At 46.2% G+C, this 26,070-nt stretch overlaps 1 protein-coding gene across 4 annotated transcripts in view; it reads right to left on the minus strand.

The window, feature by feature from the left end:
* LOC118774351 (stromal interaction molecule 1-like) overlaps positions 1 to 26,070 on the minus strand; it is a 50,033-nt gene that overhangs the window by 4,781 nt on the left and 19,182 nt on the right. For 2 of the 4 annotated variants that reach the window (XM_036523671.1, XM_036523673.1), the window contains exons 3-12: positions 24,173 to 24,303; positions 19,746 to 19,860; positions 17,749 to 17,860; positions 17,465 to 17,580; positions 10,380 to 10,557; positions 5,681 to 5,858; positions 3,667 to 3,834; positions 3,234 to 3,334; positions 2,531 to 2,766; positions 849 to 929 (exon numbers count right to left, since the gene is read on the minus strand). In XM_036523671.1, coding sequence (XP_036379564.1) covers positions 849 to 929; positions 2,531 to 2,766; positions 3,234 to 3,334; positions 3,667 to 3,834; positions 5,681 to 5,858; positions 10,380 to 10,557; positions 17,465 to 17,580; positions 17,749 to 17,860; positions 19,746 to 19,860; positions 24,173 to 24,303 — 1,416 coding nt within the window. The remainder of the gene's footprint in view (positions 1 to 848; positions 930 to 2,530; positions 2,767 to 3,233; positions 3,335 to 3,666; positions 3,835 to 5,680; positions 5,859 to 10,379; positions 10,558 to 17,464; positions 17,581 to 17,748; positions 17,861 to 19,745; positions 19,861 to 24,172; positions 24,304 to 26,070) is intronic. The other 2 variants (XM_036523674.1, XM_036523672.1) reach the window with 1 other exon arrangement.

Raw genomic sequence — 26,070 nt, forward strand, 5'->3', positions numbered from 1 at the left:
CCCTCTCACTTGGAGCCTGCATCCTGTAGAATTCCTGGAGTACTTCCCAATAGAGCCTTGTAGCACAGAATTTGTGCTAATAATTACAGCCCCTCTGCACAGGGAAATTTATCACCCGTGTGGTGTGGGGTTCTAATTCTGAAGGTCAGGGGTTGACTGAAACACACCTCACCTCAGCCGTTGCATCAACAAAATCCAGCTGTGGAGAAAGATAGCAGAGAGCAAGAGATGTAAAACTGCAAGCACTGTCAGGTACCCGGGATGAAAAAACTGTAAGAAAATGTAATGTAATGGCATGTGGTATGGCAGTACTGAGCAAGCAGACCAGTCCAGACCTAGATGCTTCAGGTAGAGACTGTGAATTGGTTGTTTGGGGGGAGATGGGGAGTGAGGGGTTGTATTAGCACCATTCTATAGCCTTGAGTGAAAGGCATGAGAGTGCACAGGCTGGAGTTCAGACGGACGGAGCATCACGCAGATGGACGGACAGATGAAGAAGAGAAGAGTAGAAGAGAAGGAGCTGTTTTGAGAGCTGGAAAAAGAAAAGACCAGATGTTAGTAGACACTGCTTTGCAAAAGGCCGGCTTCTTCTCCACAACCTGCCCTCTCCAGCACCACCCCACCACCCCAGCATCCCCTGTTCTGCCCCCCCCCCCCCCCCCCCCCCCAACCCCTTTTAAACCCCCATTGATCCCCTGGGAGGTGTGTCATGCATGGTGCCTGTTTGCTCAGGAGAACTGCAGTGCTGGGCGGTGGGGGGGGTGGGGGGTGTTGGTGGTGGAGCGGAGCAGATACGAAGAGGTGGTGTGTTTGGTGTGGTTAGGAGGGGCAGAGAAGGGGGGGCGAACCGGACTGCTTCCACGGGGAGAGACTGTCGGAGCACATGGGCCAGAGGTCGCTCACTCGCCGGTCCATCTGCCAGGCGGCGTCTGGGGTTGGCCAATCGCGTGGCAGGAGCCAGGAGAAGCCGGAGATGTGGGTGAAAGGGAGGGGGGAGGAGGTGAGGTGGGGTCATTATTACGGTGGTGTCTCAAACAGACCGAGGCCATGTGATTGCAGGGCCACAGCCTTCATTCTCATCAGACACACTCCTACTACAGCCTTCTAAACCAAGGGCTTAGGCTTCCCAGGGACAAACACCAGCACAAAGACCGGCACAGAATTACCATGCATTTGCAGTTATTGCTACCACAAATATGTGTCTATCATTGTGTGGTAGCCCAAATATCCTGATTGTCACAAAGCTGGTGTCAAGATTGGGACTGAGCCCTTTTCAGATATGGAAGATGTTGAAGTTCCATGAAACTTCTGATTCCTCTTGATTGCCAGGCAAGCTAAAAACAACCCTGAGCACAGTTTGTTTTTGTAGATTAGAAGAATGTTGATAGAAAGCCTACCATTGCACTGACTGAGAATGTGGATGAAGACCCAAGACCCAGTTCAATCATATTTAAGGGAGGACCACATAATAACTGTGCTCCAACTGTGCTCATTTGTGGATCTCACTGCAGCTCTTGATTGAATTTATATGCAACAGAACTGAATAAAAATGAAAAGGGAATCTATCTATCATTATTCATGCCTTTCAACTGGACTGCTTCTCACACCTGGTGCCAACAATACATTTGATGACCATACAACTAATCAGTATAATTTGCTCTGAATTAAAATCTTAGCACACCATTACATGGTGTTAGTGAGTGACTACTAAAGCTGTGTGTTGAATACAGATTGCTATAAATTTGGAAGAGTGTCTTTCCTCTGTCGCATGGCTGGGAGCACAGAAGACGGAGTGGTTGTGCAGCAGGCTGGGGCAAGGACTTACTGTGGTGAGCCTAGACCCGGGACAGGTGTGCTGAGAGTCTGGTGCTAGGACCAGGACTTAGCTTTGTTTGGAGTTGGGACAGGGACTTATCTGTGCAGAGAGTTTGGAGTGCAAGCACTCTAATGTTGTAAGCTATTGCTGCTCCAAAGCCCTCCTTATTACCATGGCTACATGGCCATATCTCAGCAATGAGTACTGAAATTTGCGCTCTGGAACTGGAAACTGCTGAGTACACACCAACAGCATTATTTGAAGTCACTTCTCATTTTGCTTTTGTTTCAAATGTTTCCAAATAAGGTCATCTACGCAATATTCTGTACAACGCTGCCTCTGAAACCTTGCTGAAGTCCTCTCTGAAAGGTCACGACTTTCCACTGATGATAAAAGAAAAACTCGATCTGAGGAAAAGGCCATCAAAATATTGGTTTAAAGTGAACCCTTGATGGGCTCAGAGAACAAAAGCCCACGGTGCTGCTGTTAAAGAACAAAATGACTTATTTTATATCAAAAAGGTAGATCTTGAGTGCTGTCCTTCACCAGTGGCACTGCTTCTCCGGTTTATGGGAATCCTTCGGACGGCCACCATGCAGTGGTCATGTCATTTCTTGTGCGAATGGAGTTTACCGCGTTTTCCCAGCAGCCCCCTGATGTGTCTGTGAGGTTTTGTCCCCCCCCGTCCCACCACAGACTTTGGCGAGCCCTTACATTGTAGCGTCCCCGGTGACATGATGTCCTCGTCCATGTCGTCCATGTCATCGGAGATGATGAAGTGTTGTTGGGGCAGAGGCCGGCCACCCATGAAGCTGGGGTCCAGGTTGAGGGCGGAGGCCAGGGACGGCAGGCCGGGGTTGTTGACGATGGTGAAGCCCGTCAGGATTTCAATCTGCTGCCAGCGGTGAAGCTTCTCCCGCAGGGCTGCGGTCACCTCACCCAGGGCCTGCCTGGATATGGAGACAGAGATGGGGGGATTACAGTGAATGACGGAGGAGTGCAAAGGAGTGAAAGCGAGACAGAAAGATGGGGGAGTTAAAGTTAAACAGATAGCAGGGAGTGGGAAAGGGGGACAGAGACAACAGAGTTGGGAGAGAGAAAAAACAGAAGCAAACAGGAGAAAGAAAAGACAGGATGAGAGATATAAGGACAGTGGTTAAATGAACATTTTGGATAAATGGATGAGAGAATGAACAAAGAAAATTTTGAGAAGAGAGGAGAGTACAGGGAGAAGAATTACAGGAGAAGGTGGAGAGGTGGCAGAGAGTGAATTGAAGACCATGCAGTTGTGAATCCAGGGAAAAGGCAGAAGAAGGCAGACAAACATAAAGCAGAGATCAAGAGGAGATGGAAGGAGAGTGAGGAAGCATATCTGTCATCTACAGCTCGACTCTCTTGGAGGGAGGGGGAAACTCACTTGGCCGTGAGGATTTTATGGTCCACGTCATCCAGTGAAGAGCTGTGTGCCACGTGAAAGGTCCCAAATAGTGTATTCCGCTTCTTCTTAATCTTCTCGGCCTATGAGGGCACAGAAACAAGCTGTGATGTCATCTCTCCACCCACCAGACTCGCTCGCCTCCTCTAAAGGTCTGCCCAGATCCAGGAGCCAGCTCTCAGCAGGTTTTACTATAAAAGAGAGATCTCCCACATGACCGTATGTCTCATCTCTGGGGCTCCAGTATACGAAGACATCTCTCGAAATTCACCTGAGCTAGCCCCACTAGCCTCAGCTTAGATCAGTGGAGCGACGTCAGAATATGAAGGCACTTCCTCTCTCCCAGAATCAGTCCTGTATCATTCTCACCCGCCCCACTTTTTAAGCCTCATCCCCAGGCACACGGGTCTCTCACCCCTTCCTTTGCCACCAGCAGCTGCCGCTCTGCATTCTGCTTCTTGATGTTGTAGTACTGCACCTCCACCTCGTGGGTCAGCTGCAGCCACTTCTGGAGCGATTCAGGCGGAGACCAGCTGCTCCGAGACTCCAGCTCCTTTTCTGCCTTCTTCAGGGCCATGCGCACCTGCAGAACGCACAGACTTTCGTATATTTTCTGAATGCATTTTTACCTTTGCTGTGTCACTGTTGGGGGCAAAGACAACATCTGTTTTAATCTGTGTGTCTGTGTTGAGGGTAGGAACTGTGTGTGGGGTTAAGTCTCAGTGTATCAGTTCTGGAAGCAGGAACGGTGCCTGTGTAGTTTTAGTCATTGTGTCACCATTGCGGAGGGAACAGTGTCTGTGTTTAGTTTTAGGCTGTGTGCCACTATTTGAGAAGGAACAGTATCTGTGTGTAGTTTTAGTGTGTGTGTCAAGAACAGTGACTGTGTTCAGTTTTAGTCTGTGTTGGGGCCAGGAAGTGTCTGTGTATAGTTTTAGTCTGTGTAACGCTGTTGGTGAAACAACAAGTTCTGTGCGTGTAGTTTTAGTCTTGCTGCAGGAGGGAAGGGCCGGGGGGAGGATCACTCAGCCTTACTCACCACCGCTGAGCGAGCAGGTGTAAGGTCACCTCTGGAAAGTACAACACGCAAATGTAAAGTCAAGGGCCTTAGAGCTTTACATGCCACCAGCTTCAGATGTGCGGCTGAGATTATGTTACTGCAAAGAGGTACCACCAGGGCAACAATCAAAGGCCTCAACAAGAGCCGTACTCCCCAGGAGAAAGGTCACACGCTGCAGGCGTCTGGGACAGCGCTGTCGGGGCTGGTAACCCGATCTTCGCCGGTGACAAAGCCAACGTTCTCTCTGCACCTCCTGTCAGCGTCATTAGGAGCCACTCAGACAGGAAGCGCAGGGCAAGAGAGGCATTCGGAGACAGGCCAGGAACCACCGTGCTCCAGAATGCCCTACTGGGGACAATTCCTGGGTTGAGGGAGGCATTTTGAGATGCGCTAATTCTGTGTCAGGATCACAGGGCCATGTTACACCCCAGGGTGCAACGTTACTGTGTCCTCTCTTGCCCTGATCCCTCTTTTCTGTTGCCAGATATGACCCTTTTAGACGCCTACGGGGACATGAAAAGTCCACATTAAAAGCCGTAAGAAAGGTCCGCTGATGCCAAAGCAGTTTCTAGCTCCTCTTGACATTGTCATCTAATAAAGCCCTCTGAAATCAAATCTTCTTGCTGCTACTAAATGGGGTTTAAACTCTTTTCTAGCTTAAGGGCAGATGATGGCAAACTGGTAACACACTAAGCTGTGTGCTGGCTGCAGACAACATAGAAAAACAATCTTGTTCAGGCTCCTACAGGTCCAGACGCTCTAGACAAGGGCATTATCATAAAGGCCTCGTTCAGGCCATCAATCAGCCCTTGAGTTCGACCATGGTGGTAAATGAGTTTTTGTTCCACACACCTTGACAGCTTAAGTTGCCCTACCAAAACATTTCATCATTCACATTATTTTGTGCCAAGGAGCTGTAATCCTGTCCGGTTTTGCTCAGTGAAACAGTTACATCGAAGGTTTCCTCTAAACATGCACCAAATAACACAACACGCACATGCACATTCTCACACTCACACACTCACACACCCTATTTGTATTCTCTGCACCCCTGAAGCCCTGACACTGCATCCTTGTGGTGTACATGCTATGTCTCCTTCTCCTCCAAACTTTGTGGTGTGCTGTAACTCCTCCTCCTCCTTCCCCTCTGTAGTGTACCTGCTCCAGCTCCTCCCACTCTCCCTCTGTGATGTGCCTGCTCCAGCTCCTCCCACTCCCCTTCCCCATCTATGTGGAGTACCTGCTCCAGCTCCTCCCACTGCCCCTCCCCCTGTGTGGAGTACCTGCTCCAGCTCCTCCCACTGCCCCTCCCCCTGTGTGGAGTACCTGCTCCAGCTCCTCCCACTGCCCCTCCCCCTGTGTGGAGTACCTGCTCCAGCTCCTCCTCGGCATACTTCTGCCTGCTCAGATCATTCTCTGTGCCCTCGCGCAGCTCCTTCAGACGCTGGGCCTCTTGCTTTGCGGCATTGATCTCATCCCTCAACTGCTGTTCCAGGTTCACTTTCTCCACCTCTACCGTACGGTGCTCCTCCTGTGCTTGCTGCAGCCTGGAGAAGAGGGGGAGAGAGAGAGAGAGAGAGAGAGAGAGAGAGAGAGAGAGAGAAGAAACAATAATAAGATAAACCATACGCAATTTGTATCAGTATAAATATCCAACATACGGTGCATATACTCTCTTGTGTCAGCAGTTTCCTGTATTCTCCATCCTCCCCTCTTCTATCTACAAATTCCTGTTCTTTGATGCCTACAGGCAACTACCGACTTCGATGGCCAGGTCAGATCCCTCCCTCTGACTCCAGGCTGAAGATGGAAATGTATGTTTCTATAAGTGCCATCAACCTCTCATATTAATCATAAATACATGACACAAGCACAAGATCTTTCTCTGGAAATTTCGTTGAAAGGAATGCGAGGATTAAAAACCTCACAATTATGCCTTGCATGCAGAAACAGGACTGTAGACAATGGGCCAAAGCTGGCTGACAGAGCAATGTATATGAGCGGCTGCTATTATGTCACCGGGGTTGGCTGCATGAATGAGGGTGTGGTGACGCCAGCTCCAGTTTACTGTTTCTGCGTAATCAAGGGGGATTAGACAATGAAGCTGCCAATTGCGGTGACAGAGACCAGGCACCCTGTCCCTGGAGCCTCTGACAGGACTGTGTAAAGAAGGGCAGGGAGCCTTGTGTACCAGGGATATATGCATCTGTGACAGCTGCCACTCCACCAGTCCCCCAGCAACCATCAGAGGTCCGCACACAAGCGTGCGCGCGCACACACACACACACACACACACACACACACACACACACACACACACACACACACACAGAGAGAGAGCTGGGCAAGGATTGCTTTGCATAGAGGTCTCACAATTTAATCGTTGCACTGGATTAAAGGCTGTAGCAATGACGTCAGCAGACAACTGGTGAATTCACTCCTGTACAGTGTAGGGCAGGGGGTATTTAATCGAACTGTAGTTTTCTAATAACTTTATTTCGGTCAAGAGTAGCTCTACACAGGGAATTTTTAAAGATGACAGCTGTGTTTCCTGTTAACCATTGTAGCGCTGTCTTCTGCCTCTGTCATCCAGAGACTGCCAAGTTTCAGACAGGAGAAAGAACATGTACATCCATGGTACAGTGTTGGGGTTTTGCCACCAGGGGGCGCACTGTTTTCATGTGAAATAGTGAAGCAGAGCAGCAAAGCGGCACAAGGGCCCAGTGAAACGCTATGGGAGCTTGAGACGGAGAAAGTGGGCAGGAAGCCCTCCTCCCTGCTAGGTATTCTAGCATGACCCCTGCTATTCACTATCGCCTGCTGCCACAGCCTCAGAGAAACACACCAAGAGCTATAGCAGCACAAATAGATGACAGCAGATACAAAGAGTCACACCATAGACAACCTGAGAGGCAGACAGACACACAGACACACAGCACAGAGACAAACAAGCAAACACACAGAGCCATACAGTGCTGAGAAAAGCAAACAGACTCACAGAGCCACACAGCACAGACACAAATGAACAGAGCCAATCAGCGGGGAGATAAATATCCTTTTTTCCTCAGTGTAGATCTGGCACAAGGGTGGTACAAGCTAAAGTCCAAGCTGGATGACAAGGTACACCACGATTAGCTCTGCCATTGGATTTCTCATAAACAGAGCTATAGCACATCTAACGTCACTATGCTCATGTTGGCGCAGTTTGAGACATCCACACGGACACTGCCCGCAGTGCAAGGCTGAGGCACCCACCATAAAAACAGCCTTAAACTATGACATTTAAAGCTACCTCTGCGTTATTGGCTATGATCCACAATTGCAGCAAAACCTTTCATTAAAACCTGAGGCAGGTTCCTGACTCCCTACAGCTGTAGGCATCCACAGAGGTAGTCAGCACTAAATGTCATGTTGGTGGCCATGTGTGTAGATCTCTGTCTTCCGAGTCCTCAAAAAAGGAAAGAAATGGCAAGGTTCATCTACCAAATTGGTGTGAGCACAGTACAGTCATGACCCAAAGAGCTGCACAACTGAATTTGAACAAAAGTCCCCTACAATTTACATTTATCGTATAACAAAGTCTGTAGGAAACAATATAACATTCTGCAGTACACACATTCCAGTTAAATAATCAAAAAAATACAAACAATAATACCAAAATGATGTCCTCAAAATTTAAATTACACATCATGTTATCATGCCCAGTTTTCACTGAGATCTTCAATAAATCACAATCAAATAAATATTCAAGCAGCATTCGAACACCAAGAGATATCGCCCATTGCCACGCAAGGATTCATACCCCTGCTTTTCACATGAAATCTAAAAAACTCTCAGCGTGGGTAATTCCTCCAGCAACAGGAAGTGAGGTATAAATCAAACTGACACATCTCCATGCAAGGAGAGGCCGGAGCGTTTCTCTGGTGGCGTCAGCAGGCAGGGAGAACAACTGCCAACAGACCATTCACACGGGACGTCACTGGGATGAAGGACACGGGTGGTGACAAACCAAAAAGCTGTCCCATACACATTTCACAACTGAGGCCTTCTATGTCACCAAGAAGATGAAAAACTCTCAGTATCTCCTCCCTGACAACACAGCGCACTACTGAACATGGGAGAGTGCTAATAAGGGTTCCTTCATTGTTGAGACCGTTTACTTGTTCGGTTCTCATTTCACCATCAAATGATGTGTTGTACCTTTGTAACATGCAGTTCATTCAGAATGACAATATATTCCAAGCCTGGATGCTCCTGGGTATTCATGAGTCAGAAAAATTATAGGAAAAAAAAACAGAAATCCCCAAATATGTCCATATTCTTCAATCACAGTTTCACGTTACAGTGCATGTTCGCTTTATTTCCAGTAAACTTCCGCTTATTTTCAAGGTTTTGGATACTTATTCAGAGAACAGCCCTTGACACCCGTCAGGTCTGGCCGTTAGCCCTGACAATGTTTATGAGTGCAAAGCAACACCTCTGAGATGAAAGACTGCGGCAAAGATGCAAACAATTCACCCTTATAGGACATCTCTGCTTCTCAAAGAACAGGTTAGGGGAAATGGCCACCATAGTGGTCTGATGCAACACTTAGAAGTGCGAGATGGGTGAAGAGTGTGCGTGAGTCAGTTGCTGAGGTGGGAGATGAAAAAAAGGTTTTGTTGGGGGCGGTTTTTAAAATATTTTCTGAGCAGGAACTGACATCATATGTTTGCAGCCTGTGTTGCATCTGGCTGGCGGTGGCTTTGCTCAGACAAGGTAACTGCAACAAAGGATACATCAAGATCTGTCAGTGTGACTCCTTTTACACTGAACGACTCCTTTTACTATTTCACCTATTGAAGGCAGACGACATTGCAGACATTTCTACAAGTATGAATGAATGAACTGGGGCAGCATAGTGGGTCCCTGCTTTGCATCACTCCCCCCACCTGAATGAGAGTCCTTCGGGTGGGAGGGCTCCTGAGACCCCCAGCTCACTCCACAGTGCCCCCAGGCCACCTGCTCCCTGCCTGGGTGGCTCTCCTAAGCTGTCAAAGGCACAGATGCACACCAGCACTGAACAACTACCAGAGTGCCACGCGTGTCAGACGTGTCACTGTCTCTGGCTGTGACTGGTATAATAGCAGGTTATCAACAGGAAAGAGAGGCCTCCATGGTTCACACTCCCAGTCACCTGGGAAATCAGGGTGCTATCAATAGCTGCTGACCTGTGCAGCTATGAGAAAGCCTGCTTGCATATATCCGTGTGTCAGCTTTTACGCTGGGTGTTCGGCCTTGTTTCGCTGAGTAAATATTTGACATGCCACAGCAGCGGAGGTTTTTCATGAACGATTGCTTAACACTACAGCCATGCGATGATGACCCACAACACACTGTAGACTGTACTGAAAAGAAGAGATATATTACATTATTGGCATTTAGCAGACACTCTTATCCAGAGTGACTCAAAGAGGTTACAGTTTTTACATTTTATCCATTTTTACAGCTGGATATTTACTTAAGCAACTGTGTGTTAAGTACCTAGCCCAAGGGTACAGCAGCAGTGCCACAGTGGGAACTCGAACCAGCAACCTTTCAGTTATGATTCCTGCTTCTTACCACTATGCTACACTGCCACCCTAAAGACATGTGTATATATATGCGTGCATGGCTTTGTGCATATGTGTGCAAATGGGCCATGTGCTGAGAAGGAAGTGATGATGGATTAGTGAGAGAAAAACAAGTGTGAAAACTGGACTTGACAACAGCAAAAACAGCAGCAAGTCTCCCACACCCTGTCTCGGAATGGAATCCCGACAGACTGGCTACTTCACCCATGAATCCAAGCAGAATCTTTCAGCAGGAAACACATGACTCTTTGAGGAATTTCCCTCACACAGCTCTGAGATCAATAAGGAAAAAGACAGGTCTAAAAAGCCTTAATTAACTTAGTGCTATTAAACCAGCTTCCATGAGACTCATGAGAATCGTGACTTATGTTGGTGTCGAGCTGAATGGACTGGAATCCTGGACGCGAGTACTACAACATGAGAACGCTAATAAACCAAAAATGAGGAGGCACTCACTTCTGCTGCAGGTCCAGCAGACTCTGCTCGGCCCGCTGCAACCCCTCCAGATCCTTCATCATCTTACTCATGTGGTCCTTGGAGTAGCGGTTCTGGATGTAGGCAAACCAGCATCCGCCCACAGCAACAACTATGGACACCACCAGCAGGAAGTCTTTAAGGTGGCTGTGTTTGCTCACTGTAAAGAATGAGATGAAAAGGGGGGGAAGGGGGGAGAGGGATAGCGAGAGATAGACAGAGGGGTGCTTAGTTAAAGACAGTTTTTCAGAAGTCACATTTGCAAACAGGAAAACAGCCCCAAGCAGACCCCAAAAATTCACCATAAAACCTTGTCTCCCTTGTCTCCCGCTGCCCATTCAAACTAGTAATATATATTAAAATGTACAATCAGGTTTAGTAACACATTTTCCAACATATATATAAAAATATAAAAATATGTTCTATACCAGTTATTACTATGTTCATTTATGTTATCTGGTGCCATATCTCTTGCTATAGAGAAAGAGAAAGAGAGAGAGAGAGAGAGAGAGAGAGAGAGAGAGAGAGAGAGAGATGTCATAATGTTTTTGTTAAATTTGGGATTTCCTATTTATTCACATGTAAAAGTTAATTTTCCATCCGGTCCCTCACAACAGAGGACTCTACTCTCAGGGATCACCGGAAGTCAACCAGAAGTCAAGCATGTGTAAAACTACAGTATTACTGCCATGGGAAATTGAAACCATACACTAGAAAGTAAATAAAGCACACAGACAATTGAAATAGGAACTCTGATCCGGTTGGCTCCGGAGAGCCTCCTGAGGCTGAGTGGATGAGGCTGACTCTCCTCTGAGATGGACAGATAAATGTCTGTTTACCCTTTCTACAGCAAGGCTGTGACAGAGAGAGGCAGGTCAGACTGAAACCAGAGATCACAAATGCAACATGTACTGTAACATCTCAAGTGTCAGCAACGCCAGCACAGTTTATACAAACACTTCACATCCGAGCCCCGCCGAGCCGTACTGAATCTTGGCAAATCCCTCTCCCTGTCCTTTGCGCCATCTCACCCTCCTCTTCCTCACTCTAACCCCAAGTGATGCAGGCGGCTGGCGAGTCACGGAGAGCTAATGCCACTCCCAGGGGGCTCAGATTAAGATGGCTTAACACCGCCTATTTCCATGCGGAAGTAGGCCACGAGCGGCCTAGCGAGCACTGCACCTCCAGGCCCAGGAAGGGGGTGACATTTACAATGGATGCTGGGAACACTGCTATAACTTTCCACTTCTTTAAGAATGGAAAAATACCCAAGCACTTCCCCTGTCTACCCAAAGTCACCACTAGTAGGACACTGAGACAGCGTCTGAGACCTGTGCCCGAACTCAACACGAATCTCTATGCTGATGGAAAGAGACTGGGAGGGACCGATAGTGACATGATGTATTTAGTCACTGCAATGACGGGTTGATGACATGTGCTGATTTTGTGCAGCGAACTGAATGTAAGGGATTGTTTTGTAACACCTTCAGAGATCAGAGATTTTTTTTACTCATTAACCACTGCGTCTCTGCCCCACGGCTGCATTCGCAGATGGAGCCAACCTAACAGAAACAGCAGGAACCCCCCTCTGCTCCCCTCTCTGACCTGAGGGGAGCAAGAATGAACCTGATATGGATGGGGGGGGTTCTGAGGTAAGGGAAGGAGATGAGATGCCTGGAGCATCAGATCCAAACCATTCCGCATTCACCAAGCCTTGACTCAGACAGGCTGACTCTACACAAAGTCTAACCCCTGTTCATCACTGCTCCGTGGATCAAAACACACGGAGAGGCTATGCTTTGCACTCTTACCCACACCATACACACAGGCTCACCTGTCTGATCACCACCTCAGCAGTGTGGTGTAGCAGAAAGAGCCCTCAAACCTGGCCCTGAGGGTCAGTGGGTCAAATCCCAAACAGGGCACAGCCATTGTACCATTAAGTGTTGCGCTTTACCTCGGTTTCCGGAGTAAGACCAATTTACAAAAACAGACTCCAACTGACATAATTCTAGGCTCTGTGAAAATGTGAAAATTCTAATGTGAAAATACCATGCTCAGGCAGATGCACAAAGCCAAAAGACAGCTTGGCCACCATTGAAAAAAACCACTGTTTCTGATAGAAGTTCTTCTGGGGAAAAGTGACCATAGCATAACTGTGCACATTCAATCTGTTCTGAACAAGCAGACTGTTTGGCTTTTTTATTTTTATTTGATCTGTTCTGTCTACTCTGTAATGCATGGACAGTGAAAATTCGTTAAAGCAAGTCTGAGTTCTTGCCATTGCAGAGTGCTTTGTGTACTTTGCCAGAATATTAATTCATGCCTGTTAGACAGGTCCAAAGTGACACGTTTAACGTGCAATTAGGCTGCCAATGACTCGGGTCAAACGTGATCTGGCTGTGGCCGTGAAGTGAACAGCCTGCAGCATTTTACACTCACAGGCTCATAAACAAGCTGATGAAACGTGCAAGATAAATGAGGAACAGGACATTTTGCAATGCGTGTACAAGAAACCCTCAAGTGATATACCTCAGTATACATTAAACATATATTAACAGCAACACACGTTAACATTAACATTCTTTTTGCCATTTTCAGACATGCATTTCTGCATAGAACTTTTACAATACAATGTGTGCTGCACTATATAAATAAACTCACACATCAAAGAGGCCATAACTGATGTGTTTGTAATGTATAACATGCTTTGAAACAGGTCAAAATACATTTCCCGCATTTGCAAGAATATAACTTTTCATGAGGGGATGCTGCTTCAGGCTGTGCACTCCCTCCATACAGGCCCCAGCCCACTGCAGTTTCCATGGTTACAGCAGACCCTGCCACCTTCCATGGCTAGGCCTAGATGGGTCCCTCATCCTGCAGACACAAACTTTACGTTGCCACACAGCTCTTTTGCCTTGGAAGGCACAATAACACATAACTGTGTCCAATACTATGGTGTGCTAGTACGCATGTGCACACAAATTATTGACACAAGAAAGCTCAATGTGTGCACAACGAAACAAACTGACCCACATTTCAGACGGGATCTGCATGTCTTCACTAAACACTCACAAACAGTATTTTATTTTCACATGTGTTAGCAGCAATTCTTTGAGCTGTCTGTAGCTCAATTCAGTGTCAACAACTAAAGGAAAATGTCTGTTGCTTTAACTTTCTCAAACAAAACAGAGCCCATTATTTAGCCCCGATACAAAATGACACCTCTGGTGGTTAGCTTGTCAGCTAGCTAGTTCTGGCATATTACCTGCTCACCTGCTACTAGAGGTCAACTACACTTCCTGGTCATGCACAGAAGTTATTACCCATTGTCATACTAAGGTTTCCAGCTTGCTAAGCACTTCCAACTAAACTGAGACCTGTACTTGCTGTTCCTGTTTGTAACCGTACTACATGTGAAGATGACTGTATTGATAAAAAAGGGGAACTCAAAGCTACACCTAGGTAAATTCTAGAAAAGCATAAAAAGAAGTAACTTGAGTGGAGCCCATCCCATCTCACACTACGTCATCCCTTTGTCTGTCTTTTATGTTCTCTCTTGTCTAACCTTTTCCTCCCTTTCTCTCACTCCTTTATGACAGCTCACATTCACCCCTTCCTTCCACCCTCTTCTTTCTTCATTGCTCACGAACCTTTCTCCTTCCACACCTGAGTAGAGGTTGCCACTGTCTAAAGAGCAACACCTTCCCATGCTGTGTCCTCTGCCTGTCCTACCCAGGCCTTTAAGCCCTTAAGAGGACAGTAGTGTAATGGCCAAACCACAGGCCAAACAGGGGCAGCAAAATAACAGGCAGCTAATAGCGGATGTGGCTGCCTTGTTCCCCTTCTCTGTTTCTGCATAGCATGGAGTTAGATGGGAACTTAGAGAGGAAATTAGAATTACTACTAACTAACTGTCTTCTGTGACTCAAGCAATACTGATTTCACCTGCATCCTGTGCGAGCTGGCAAGGAGCCCAGTCAGAAACAAAGCTGCATATGAAAACAAGCCTGGAAGCCCTCATTTGAAAGATCTATGCAGTTTCTGAGGTGTAACCTATTTCATTTACATGTAAATACTGAGGGAGAGGGAGAGGGAGAGAGAAAGGCAGAGGCTCAGCGGAGAATTACAGCGGTCACGCACGACAGCTGGCAATGACATCAGTATCAAGTTTTATGAGGAATACTCCTATTGTTGAGATGTGCCCACAAAGAAAACTATATAGTATACTTGAGAATAAAGTTGAGTTAAAGGAAAATAGATATCAGGCTTCCTTTTCAGAGAATATTCTGGCTGCAGTGCTCAACCTGTTCAAGGCCGGGGGGAGGGGGGCAATCAGCAAGATACATAACGCTACTGTCTGACACACAGCAGCTGGGGACTGGTGCCTCGGCTTGAGAGTTTTTCACGGTGATAGAACTAAAACTTCTGTCGTATGGCTGGTATTACCTCTTTGTAAAGGCTTTGCTCCTGAAACTATCTGCTCTGTGAGTCAACAGGAGAAAAGTGCAAACTTAGCATTCAGTGCTTATGTGGAACTTAGCATTATTATCACTGCTTGCTACTAAAACAGCAACTACGACTACCTCTACAAATAATACAGTTGCATACATGCATGTATGCACATACCCAGATAAATGTACAAGGACAAGCACACAGACACATCTATTCTAAGCAAGGGTCAGTATAAAAATCTGCAGCACTGATGGAACGATAAAATGTCAGAATTTCCATCAATGGAGATTATGGTATGAAAAGCCTGGGAGCTAACCCTATCTGAACTCCGTGCAAATAACAATCAGGTGATAAGAATCCAGGTGATACACCTGCATGAAGTCAATCAGCTGGACATAAGTGCTGCTGTTAATGGAAGGAGAAAGAAGACACATTTATTCTCGCTCTATCAGATTTCCTCTGTCTCTTTGTCACTCCCTTTTCTGGTTCTTCATCATCCCTTCCTCTCTTGTGTCCCCTCTTTCCCTCTTTCTTTTTTTGATGTTTTTTTCCTGTGGTTCTGTTTTTTCGTACATTAAGCTCATCTCATCGTGACAGCCTCTGAATGCGGTCAGGATTGTCTACTTTTCACAATGCAAGTCACAATGCGCACTACAGTGGACTGGCCACTCATTGGAGGACAGGTGCTACTTTGCTGATGTCAACTGAGCAACTCACAGGTGCCTGATGAACTGCAGGGTGCCTGCGAGTGATGAGACCAGGAAACCATAGCTGACCTACCCAACCCTTACCCCCAGGGGAATGACAACAATTTGTTCCACCATGGTGGGTTCCCAGTAACTGTCGGCAAATGACACAGCCGGTTCCAAACCCGGGCAATAGGGCTTGGCCTGCACTCAAGATGAACGTCTTGCTGACAGAGCCACTTGAGAGCCTCTCCTTCCCTCTCTCCTAACCCCTTCTCCATTTCTACATGTTTAAAGAGGGGTTTTGTTTAATCAGCTGTGCTTTCCCATTACTGCTGGCTAACGAGTGACATTAATAAGACATGCCTCACCCCACAGCCATAATGAGGCAGGCTATTTTTAAACATGGGAAAAGAAAGAATGACAAAGTATTTACAAGTGGAAGACAAAGCCCTACAGTATGGCAAAAATCTTAACACACTCAGAGAGCTCTTTTAGGTACTGTTTGGATTTGTTTTGTTTTGAGGGCAGAGCAAATGTCTATCAATTCCTGGTATCTAAATGTAAATCAAGCAGTCTCTATGATAACCAACTAAACTCTAAGAAATTATCAGATTATTGTAGTTTATTTATGCTTTTAAATCTGGGACTTGGGGGTGACATATCATACTATTAAGTTTCCCCTTAACAACAGAGTCCAAACATGTCAACATCCATTTCACTTTCATGAGTTCATATCATTAGCTTTTATTTGTGAGCAACCCTCCTGGGGGCTTTGCACAGCAGTGGCTTTAATCAACACAGCTGTGAAAGGCACCTCTCTAGTTTCTTTAAGCAAACTGCAGAGAATATAAGGAGAATATCCTCATCCTTGCTACAGTACCCGGTGTGAAACAGTTTTGAGAAAGTGAGTGCAAAAAGTCGAAAGAGGACTAACAGGCATTGACATTTCCCAGATGAATACTGTCAGACAATCCATAAGAGAAATTTGGGTGTGGAATTCTTTGATAGTTTCACCATTTCTGTCTCTTTTGGGACCTGTGGATATCGTGGAATACAAACGCCATTGCAACAAGGTGGCTGAAACTTCAGTGCCACATTTAGAAATAAGATTGCAGATAAAATTGGTGCCAGTGAATATGATGACGACAGTTAAAAGAACTGGCATGTCATGGCAGGGAGACCGGATCAGACTGATTCACTGAGGTGGTCCGTTTGCACCTGTGACACATTGGGAAACATGTCCACCTCCTACATATCCACTTTAGCACTGCACAACTTCAGAGTGGATGGCTGGGTTGGGCAGGAGAGTGGCTCTTTTGAAAGGGACCTTTGAGGTAACGCTGACAAAACACTGCAATACAATCTATGTCATGTGAAGCACAAACAGTTTTGCTATTGTGCAGCTTGAATTTGAGTGTGTCTGTATCCTCCTTTCAGGTGTTTGCAAACTCTACATTTATTATGGGAGTAACAGAATGAAGCTACTATAGCCACCTCCAGGACCAGATGTCTAATGGGAAACTGTTAAACATTAGTGGCATTTATAAGCCATTCCTTTCCTCTGTATGTCTGCTGTGTATCATTACAGTGTTCCAGGTCAACTCAGGCTAACGTCCTCTTCCCTCTCTTCACAGGGCTGTACAGGTAAGACCAAGCTATGAATGAGCTAACATTCCCTACAGAGCTGATCAAACAAGAGACTGTTCACGAGAAGAAGCAAAGACTCCCTACAGTGCCTAAATGGTGATACCATGCAGAGAAGTAGCTGCCAGTCGGTATAGACCCGAACAGTGGTGAGACTGCCTGGAAAAGGAGCTAACAGCCTATTAATACAGGGCCAATTAAATTTTTTTCAGCCTTCACCCCCCCTTAACCCATACCCTCCTCCCTTTAAGCCCCTGCCCAAAGTGGAGCACTCACTCAGTGGGGGTCCAAACAGAACCGTATCTAGAGCCTTCAGCTGCAGCTTCTGTGCATGACTGCGGTCCAATATCTTCAGGAGGGACAGGGTCAGGGTGGTGTTCTTCACAGCCAGTCTGAGGAAAAGGGGGGGGACACAGACCAGTTGTTTTCATAGGGTGCGTGTGTGTGTGTGTGTGTGTGTGTGTGTGTGTGTGTGTGTGTGTGTGTATGAATTATGCACGTGTGTGGGGGTAGGGTTGAGCGTAACCGCAGAAGATTCTGGGAGGTTGACCCTCACTCACCTGGGCATGGCACTGCCATTGATGCTGTTCTTCTTGAAGGCTTCCACGTACTGCGGCAGCTCCACGCAGCTTCTGAGCCAGTCCACCACCTCTTCCTCTGTCCAGTTATATACTGTCAGACACAGGGAGAAACCATTCATGTGTACACAGCCCTCCTCAGGTACAAATCATTCAGCTGCACAAGAGCTGATACAAGAGAGACCATCCAACTGTACACCATAAGACACAGGGAGTGATGTTCCAGTTGTACAATATCTGAAATAGTAAGACACCGTCCAGCTGTAGATGGTCAAATGCTTGGACGTTATTATGACAATCCACTGTTGCTAGTAAAGTTTAAGGTGTTTAATAAAGTTTGACTGGCCCCAACAGGATACCTAACTAAGGTGAATTGTGACCTGTGAAACTACCCCTCAGCATGGCTCATGGTGTTTAAACATACGTTTATAAGTGTGACATTTGTGTGTGTGTGTGTGTGTGTGTGTGTAAGTTGTGTCAAGTACATAACTTTGAGAATTCTCATAAACCTTGTAAAGGCTTATAAACTGCATTCACACACACTGTCCTTCACTCAGGGAAAACAGCACAGCTGAAGAGGATGAGGAGCTGCAATGCAGCAGCTGACAGACTGTTAGGAAGGCAGAAGAAGGAAAAGGAGAGATGCACAGAGACAGATATGCCGCTGCTTATTGGCTAACACAGAGAAGGACCTGCACTGAGTCAGAAAGACAGACCGTCCTCTCTCTGGCTCAACACTGCAATCCTTGGATCAGACTCTGTCCTGATATTTTGCGCTACATCTCACTCAGACCCAATCAAATGAAGAAAGCTACTAACTTCAGATTAGCTTTACAGACTCAGTACAAGTGGCAGTGATGGAAATTGACCCTCGCTGTGGCTTTTAACGCAGGCAAAAAACATTTGGCACTGCATGGGGCAAATGTGCTTTTATATGCACACATCTTGCTGTACTCCAGGGAAAAGACCATGAGTTGCAATCTTTGGAGTAAAACTCCCCACAGGCTTGGCAGGGGAGCAGAGAGGAACAGGGGACAGGACTGGCAGCCAAGACTCGAAGGAAGGAAGTGTAGCAGTGAGCAAGAGTTTGGCATTGGGTCCAGCCACACGCTGGGCAGGCTACACAGGGACCACACACCCCGCAGTGAAGCTGAGACAGAGGGGACAGGATTGGATAAGAGACCTACAAGAGGATTACAGCACCGCAGTGACTGACACAGGGGAGTGAATGACCTGGTGTAGATGTGCAGAAATGAGTTCATTAATACAAAGGAAAAGTACGCACGCAGTCTTGTTTTCTCATGTATTGGAAAATCCAAAAATCCAAAAATGAATCCAAAATCTATACACTGATTGCCTCAAAAAGTAATCTTGTGATGCACGCAGAAGAACATTTTGATGAAAGTCTGGCCTCTGTCCTGGTGTCATGTCCCGTGTGCATGGCTGGAAAAAAATCATTTTGGGAGCACACCGTGTGCAGATTGCTGGTTCTTGGATTATGTTGATCAGACATATATGAGTGGACAGCTACACACAGAGTCAGGTACTACAGTGAGGTAAAAGAGAGGAGAAGAACCACTGCTGCCTTGCTGGACTGCAGGTGTGAGGAGCAGGATTTTGGAAAGGGAGGGGTTACAGGACTTATTGCTCCAGCACTCATAGCAGAACTCCTTCCCAAGACAAGACAGATAATCACAGTGAAAATCAAAGTGAAAACTTGCGTTCAATGCAAGGACGACAAACACATCTGCACAGACAAGAAGTGTTTAATTCAACTAGGAATTAAATCAGTTTTAATCTTTAATCAGTTTTTCTGATTAATCTGATTAAAAGTGATTTAATCAGTTTTTTCTGATTAACCTGATTAAAAGCCATTTAATCAGTTTCTCTTATTAATCTGATTAAAATGGATTAATTAGTTTTTCAGGTCACTCACTCACTCATCCATCCGTCCACTCATTCACTGGAAAAAGACATACCCTCAGAGGTCTTCCAGGCGTTCCACATGTCCTCCACGCTGATTAGCAGGTCTGCCCCGTGGAAGCTGTTGTGCTTGGCCTTGGGGTCGTGGTAGTTCAGGTCCTCCCTCAGGAACTGTGGGGCAGGAGCAGGGGGGAGAGCACAGAGACAGTCTGTGTTTACTTTCACAAGTTGGAGCGTTCTCTCTCCAGCTACTCTCAAACGTGGGGAGGGAACAGAAAACACCCCCGAGACAGGAAGGCCATATAGTCTAACATGAGTTTGTTTTCAGTCTGGGTTTGAACCTGCGAGCTAGGAACTCAAAAAAGCATGAAGGGCCCGATTATTGTGACATTGTCAGCCCTGATTTGGTTGATGCACAGTTCCTAATAAAGGAGCTAGAGCACCGGGCCTTGGGCTGGTCAGTCCCAATACAACGTAGGTTTGAGTTATGCAAGCTTTTCTGAAGAGTGTAATTCCACCCGTGCAAATGGGCCGCATACTATGCTTTGGACATATGTTGAAAGCTTTTGAAAAAGTTCTGGGAAAGGGCGTGCATTAAGCAAATAAATGATGTCATTTCATATGATGTCATGGCCAGCTCTGAATAAAGGCAGCAATTAAGAGGAAAGCCCAGGGCCTCTGTCAAGGTCAGACACTGTATATGCAACCGAGGGCCTTTCAACCCTTGCTCTCTTTCTCTTTTACCCTTGCTCTCCTTCTCCCTCCGTCTTCCTCTCAGCATGTTTCACTGAGCTGCACACACACTTAACAGTGGTCATGACAACCCGGGACACCAGCCAATGGGAACGAATGGAACACAGCCAGGATATCCAACTGTCAGCGTAAGTCCATCATAGATCATCAAATAAATCTGTCTTATTGGAATGAAACAGCATGCAGGAAGGGAGGTTTGACTGTGAGCATGCATATGGCACGGTATATCTACAAAGGACTTCGACTCATTCCAACGAACGCTTACCCAGCTCTGCACAAAACTGACTGAGGGAAAAGATATCAGATCTCATACACTAAGTTCCAAATATTAGCACAGAAAAATACACACTGTTACTGATAATCAAGGGCAGAAATCTACAATCAGGAGAAAAATAATCAAATCTGAGGGAGTAGGCAATGAGGAGGTGTGTGTGCGTGTGTGTGGCTCAGCTCTATCTTCAGTGCTGTTACAGAGGAATAGCACAGGAAATACACCAGTAGCAGAGAGATGCGGCATCGCCACGCCATCAGCTCAGCCCCCGTGCCGTTCCCACAGAGAGGCAAGCTGGCTGCGGTTCTGCACACGCCCCCACAAGAACACAGAGCACTCCCTCTCCCGCTTACCTCTCGGTTTCTTACAACAGTAAGCGAGCATTACATTGTACTCTCAATTTCCCCCGGCGCTCTTTCCGGGGGACACCAGGCTGACTTGGTTGGGAGAAAACCGGAGTCATATTTCATCATCTTATTATTGGCCTTGGATTGAACAGGATGAAATTTCTCAGAAAGCCACACAGATAACGTAAATGTGCCCCACGGTGACAGAGCTTCTGCTGAAAGGACATGTTTGATGCACCATGAAACAAGGTTAAATCTGTAAGGAAGGGACAAGCCCCAACAGGTGTTCCATTGCTCAATAAAGGCGGGGTCCACCTGTGAAATAAAGTACATGGGAGCAAAGAGGCCCACTACAGAACTGCACTGCCAGAACACAGCCTATCTTTGAGCCAGCGCAGCTACACTCTCAATGCCAATACTCTCTCTTGTTCCCATAAAATACATGTCTTACTTTCCTTGCCAGATTTGTTAAGCTTATAATGAGCTGGTGTGACTTTGATTGAGGGGGACATACAAGGGTCTGGTATTCATGCTGATACCATCAAATGTTTCGGTAAAGCTTTTAACTGTCAACTATGTATAAACGATGGTTTCTGATTCATTAAACATGCCCTCTCCCTTTCCCTCAAATGGAATTCTAGTGCGAAAAGCAGGACATCAACAATGCACGGCCAAAAATTTGGCATTACATCAGCTTCCTTTTTCCAAAGCTTAGTTGCATGAAAATAAAGTTCCACTACAGTAAATTTCTCCCACATCTTCTAACAGAAATGCAACATTCTGGCTAGATAACATCAAGTAACTGCTTGGCTCATTATAACCTGTCAATCACAAAAAGAATAACTGATGCATGCGCTATAGCTATGTGCAAAGTTACATTTGTGTAGTAGTAAAACAGCACCTTCATATACTCATCTTCAAAGGATAGACACAAATTTACACAATTAGCCAGAAGCCACTCTGCAAGCAATAATTTACTCCTACTTCTACCAGCACTACTACTGGTGATCATGATGACTGCAATTACTTCAGTCATGTACAGGTGTAAACATAAGTTCAAATGCACAATTTGAGCTGGAATTTATATTACACAATGCATCAGAATTGTTAGAATAAACACTGTGCATGCTTTCCGTGGGAAGCTTGTGATGGGGGAGTAATGCTCCGTGAACCAGAAAATGAGTGTACCTATCATGTGCAAGCAGTGACTCACTGATATCAACCTATCACAATGTTTTGCAATAGACAGCAATGTCTTTTGATTGGTTCACACAAGTTTGACAGCCTATGGCAGCTGTACTCAAAACAGTGTTCACGAAGCCTCACTCTCCCATTGCTGCTCTGTGATAACTGCAGAGAAGCCTGTTACATGAAATGCAGTTTGCCAGTCCAAGGGCAGTTGGAATGTTTATTAAAGCAGACGGCACTGTCAGTATGCATTCATATCAAGACGTCACACTTCATTGAACCACACACGCAGTGACTGACATGCAGATGCAATATGTACTGCTGTGACATTTTCTGAGAAAATACAACAGAGCACAGCAACAGCTGTGCCAAGAAACCACTAGCTTCATTTACTTTCACCAACCATAAAGGCTGAACAACTTGGTCAATGATCCGTATGTTTATCCCTGCTGCTTACCGGAAACGTATTCAGAAACCTGTAATATATGTCTGCCGTGGTCTTATCAGCAAACGTAAGTGAACACAAGCTCATTCAGCTACATGTAATATAGAGTGTCTCCAGTCAGCTTTGCAATCCAGGCTTCAAGGTCATCGGAGAGGTCGGCATGGGATATTCATGTGATAATGCACCCATCTAACATACTGTCCCAAGCCTGCAGCGTCTCTGGGTAAAGGCCTCGGAAAGCCCTGTAACTCGCCACAAGCCAGGTGTGAGGGGTGCGTTTTGAACCTGGACCATTAGGCAACGCAGGGAGGATTATCGCCATTGTTATGAAAGAGTTGGCAAGTGGAGAGGCAGCTGGGGTTTGTGTTAAAAAAAAAAAAATCTGCGACATCCAAAACTGACATGCTGGAGAAGTACCCCAGCCTGACCTTCACTGTGACCTTGACTAATGTGCCCCATTGCCAGTGACAGGGGTGTGGGATTAAATTGTTCTCTCGAAACTGTGTGGCAAACTAACCCTGATCCCTGATGCCTGATGCCTGCTTTCAAGGTGAATGTTCCCAACGCAGAGAGCTGCCGCTGGTGACAGCTACGGGAGATTACACCGCCAGAACTGAACCTCAGAACAAATTAACCCTCACCGCCCGTCCAGCCCCCTCCAGCAGACGTCTGCAAAACAGGTGTAGCTCACAGGGGGATGGGCTGCAAAACGAGGAAGGCGTCCAACTACAATGACCTTGCATGGGAAGTCCACTGCCACGGCAACGCTGCAGCCTCTCGCCCTCCTGACATACACACCACTTCCACTACCTCCGAGTTTAGAGCACAGGAAGTGATGGAGATTGCTGCTATGGTTGTGAATAGGATTTCAAACATACACCCCGGCCAACATCTTACGTTCAAAGCTTGTCTGGACTGCCCCACATATGCCCCTGAACTGGTTATCGGTTAAAAGGAGCATGCCAATGTAGAACGTCTTTACTGAGGATGTCACACGATTGTTATCTTCAGTTGAGTCAAATTTTGGCAGCAGCTACCAAAGACTAATCTTGACACATCTATTCATTTTTTTTTAAATCATGATTTTACTTTCAACTGCTATCCGTTCTTCCTTGTCAGATAGCTGCTAGCTAAACTTACCTGATAGTTTTAAAGGGTATCCACTTTGAATCTACAGTATAAATGACCTACTTCATTATTATGCATATGTTGCTATATATATATATATATATATATTTATACTAAGGATTGTATTAGTATTTGTGTATAATCTTCCCAATTAAGGTGTTAACATTAATATTACAGCTTGAGCTTTACAAAGTGATTGGTGGCTGTTAACTAAGCCAGGCTCCGCAACCCGTTCGGTGTCCGGGTGAGGACCTAATGAAGAAAAGCCACTGAATTCGGTTTAAATATCCAGTGGACAATAGAAAGCCATGCTGCACCCCCTTCGCCATTCCAGAGTGGTGCCATACTCACCCCGTCCGTCTCTGCCACGTCCACGTTACCGTTGGCGTCGTCGTCCATCTGCTTGTGGATGCTCCGGATGGCCTCGAAGCTGAGGTTGGCGTTCTCGTCCTGGCACAGAGCTTCATCAATACGACAGAGATCTGATGGGGAGACAGGGAGAGGCCCTGGGTGAGTCACATGGAGATTGACCCAGAGATATACACACACATGTATATGCATAGTACATATGCACATGCAGACATACAAACACTTAAACAGTGGGACAACCCTTGTAAAGTTGGGCTGATGAAGTCTGAACCAAGTGTCCACATTTCACACTGCTGAAATTCAAATATCAGGCAAAGACCACCAGGTGCAAACACATACTTCTGAATGGAACTTGAACAAAATGAATAAATCTAACACACAAAGGCTATATGCTCCAACATAATGGTGTCTGCCAAAATTAATAAACAAAATGTGGGTAACCGCCTCTTTATTACCATTAATTTTGCAGTTGGATTTACTCAATAATCATTACTTGTTAATAATCACGGAGGGATTGTAATTGTAGAACACAAGTGTACTAAGTGCAGCCAATGGTTCTACCATTTCTTATACGAGGCTTTGAGCTTTCTAAAAAGCTACAGAAAGGTGCAAGAGATTGCCGTGACACACTCGTCCTGCCCTTCATCAGACACACTGCTTACCAGTGACTGATGGTACCTACAGGATCTGCGGGTTAAAGAGTGAAGGGAAATAGTTTTTCCATTGTAAGAAGATGCATCACAGTCAGCCTAACTAAATAGCCTGCTCAAAATCCTATTGTGATGGGGGTATTTTCTTGCTCACAGCAGTACACCGCAAAGGTGTTTAAATATAGCTGACGGACTCACTAGAAAGCAGTTGCTGCCTATTTATAGGCAGAAGCTCTCAACAGCTGTTTGGTTGCTGGAGCGTTGGGGGGGTGGAGGGGGTTGGGGTCACAAATGGAACTCGACAGAGATTTGCATTCTTTTCAGAAGAAGTATGGATATCTGCCATAAAGAGGGAGAGGAGAAGGCACAGATATATAATCACTTTTAGATGCTGTATCAATGCCAGGGGTCCAGTTGGATCTCTAATGCTGAATGGGAAAGCCACTGACATAGTGTCATTGACTGGACAGAGTGCATGTGCATGTGCATGTGCATTTGGAGAGCATGGAGAGCTGTACATGCAGAACACATGGGGGAGGGGCAGGGGAGCAAGTAAATGCTGTTACCCTTCTGCTCACAGTACAGAGGACCAAACACACACACACACACACACACACACACACACACTTACACACACGTACACGTGCCTGCTACAGATGCACAGACAACAGTTGCGCGCTGTCAAATGCACAGAGGGCACAGAGACCACGTTAATTCACTGCTCCTGTATGGTAACAACACCACACACTGGGGCAGATGTATGTACCGGCAATCAGTCGAACACAGCGACGCTTCATGTGTTTCAAATTTATTACACATTCCGCTACTGCACAACACATGCACCCCCTGAGGAAAATAAATCAGATGGTCTGTGCTCCGCTTCTCCAAGGGAACACAAAGTCACTCTTTGTCGAGCAGTGTTTGCACTGCTATGTTTAACCCACGATGCGAGCCAACAAGTCAAAACATGAATTGGCTTCACAAAAGTGCAATGTTTAAACACAAAGTTCAGTCATCTGTACGAAACCGTCACGACGACGTGGCAGAGGACATAAGTTCTAATGTGCTGGTATAAGGTAGCACAAAACATATCCAACGCTTGGAAATAAAATTACAGTGTAATGTTATAATGTTGTTATGAAACCCACCAAATAAAGACATCGGGTGACTCCCCACTGGGTCATGTGACACAAGGGAAGGGAGAGCCTGTGCTGAGAGAGCAGATCTGAA

This window comes from Megalops cyprinoides, chromosome 3 (assembly GCF_013368585.1).
Source record: "Megalops cyprinoides isolate fMegCyp1 chromosome 3, fMegCyp1.pri, whole genome shotgun sequence".
Classification (NCBI taxonomy): Eukaryota; Metazoa; Chordata; class Actinopteri; order Elopiformes; family Megalopidae; genus Megalops; species Megalops cyprinoides.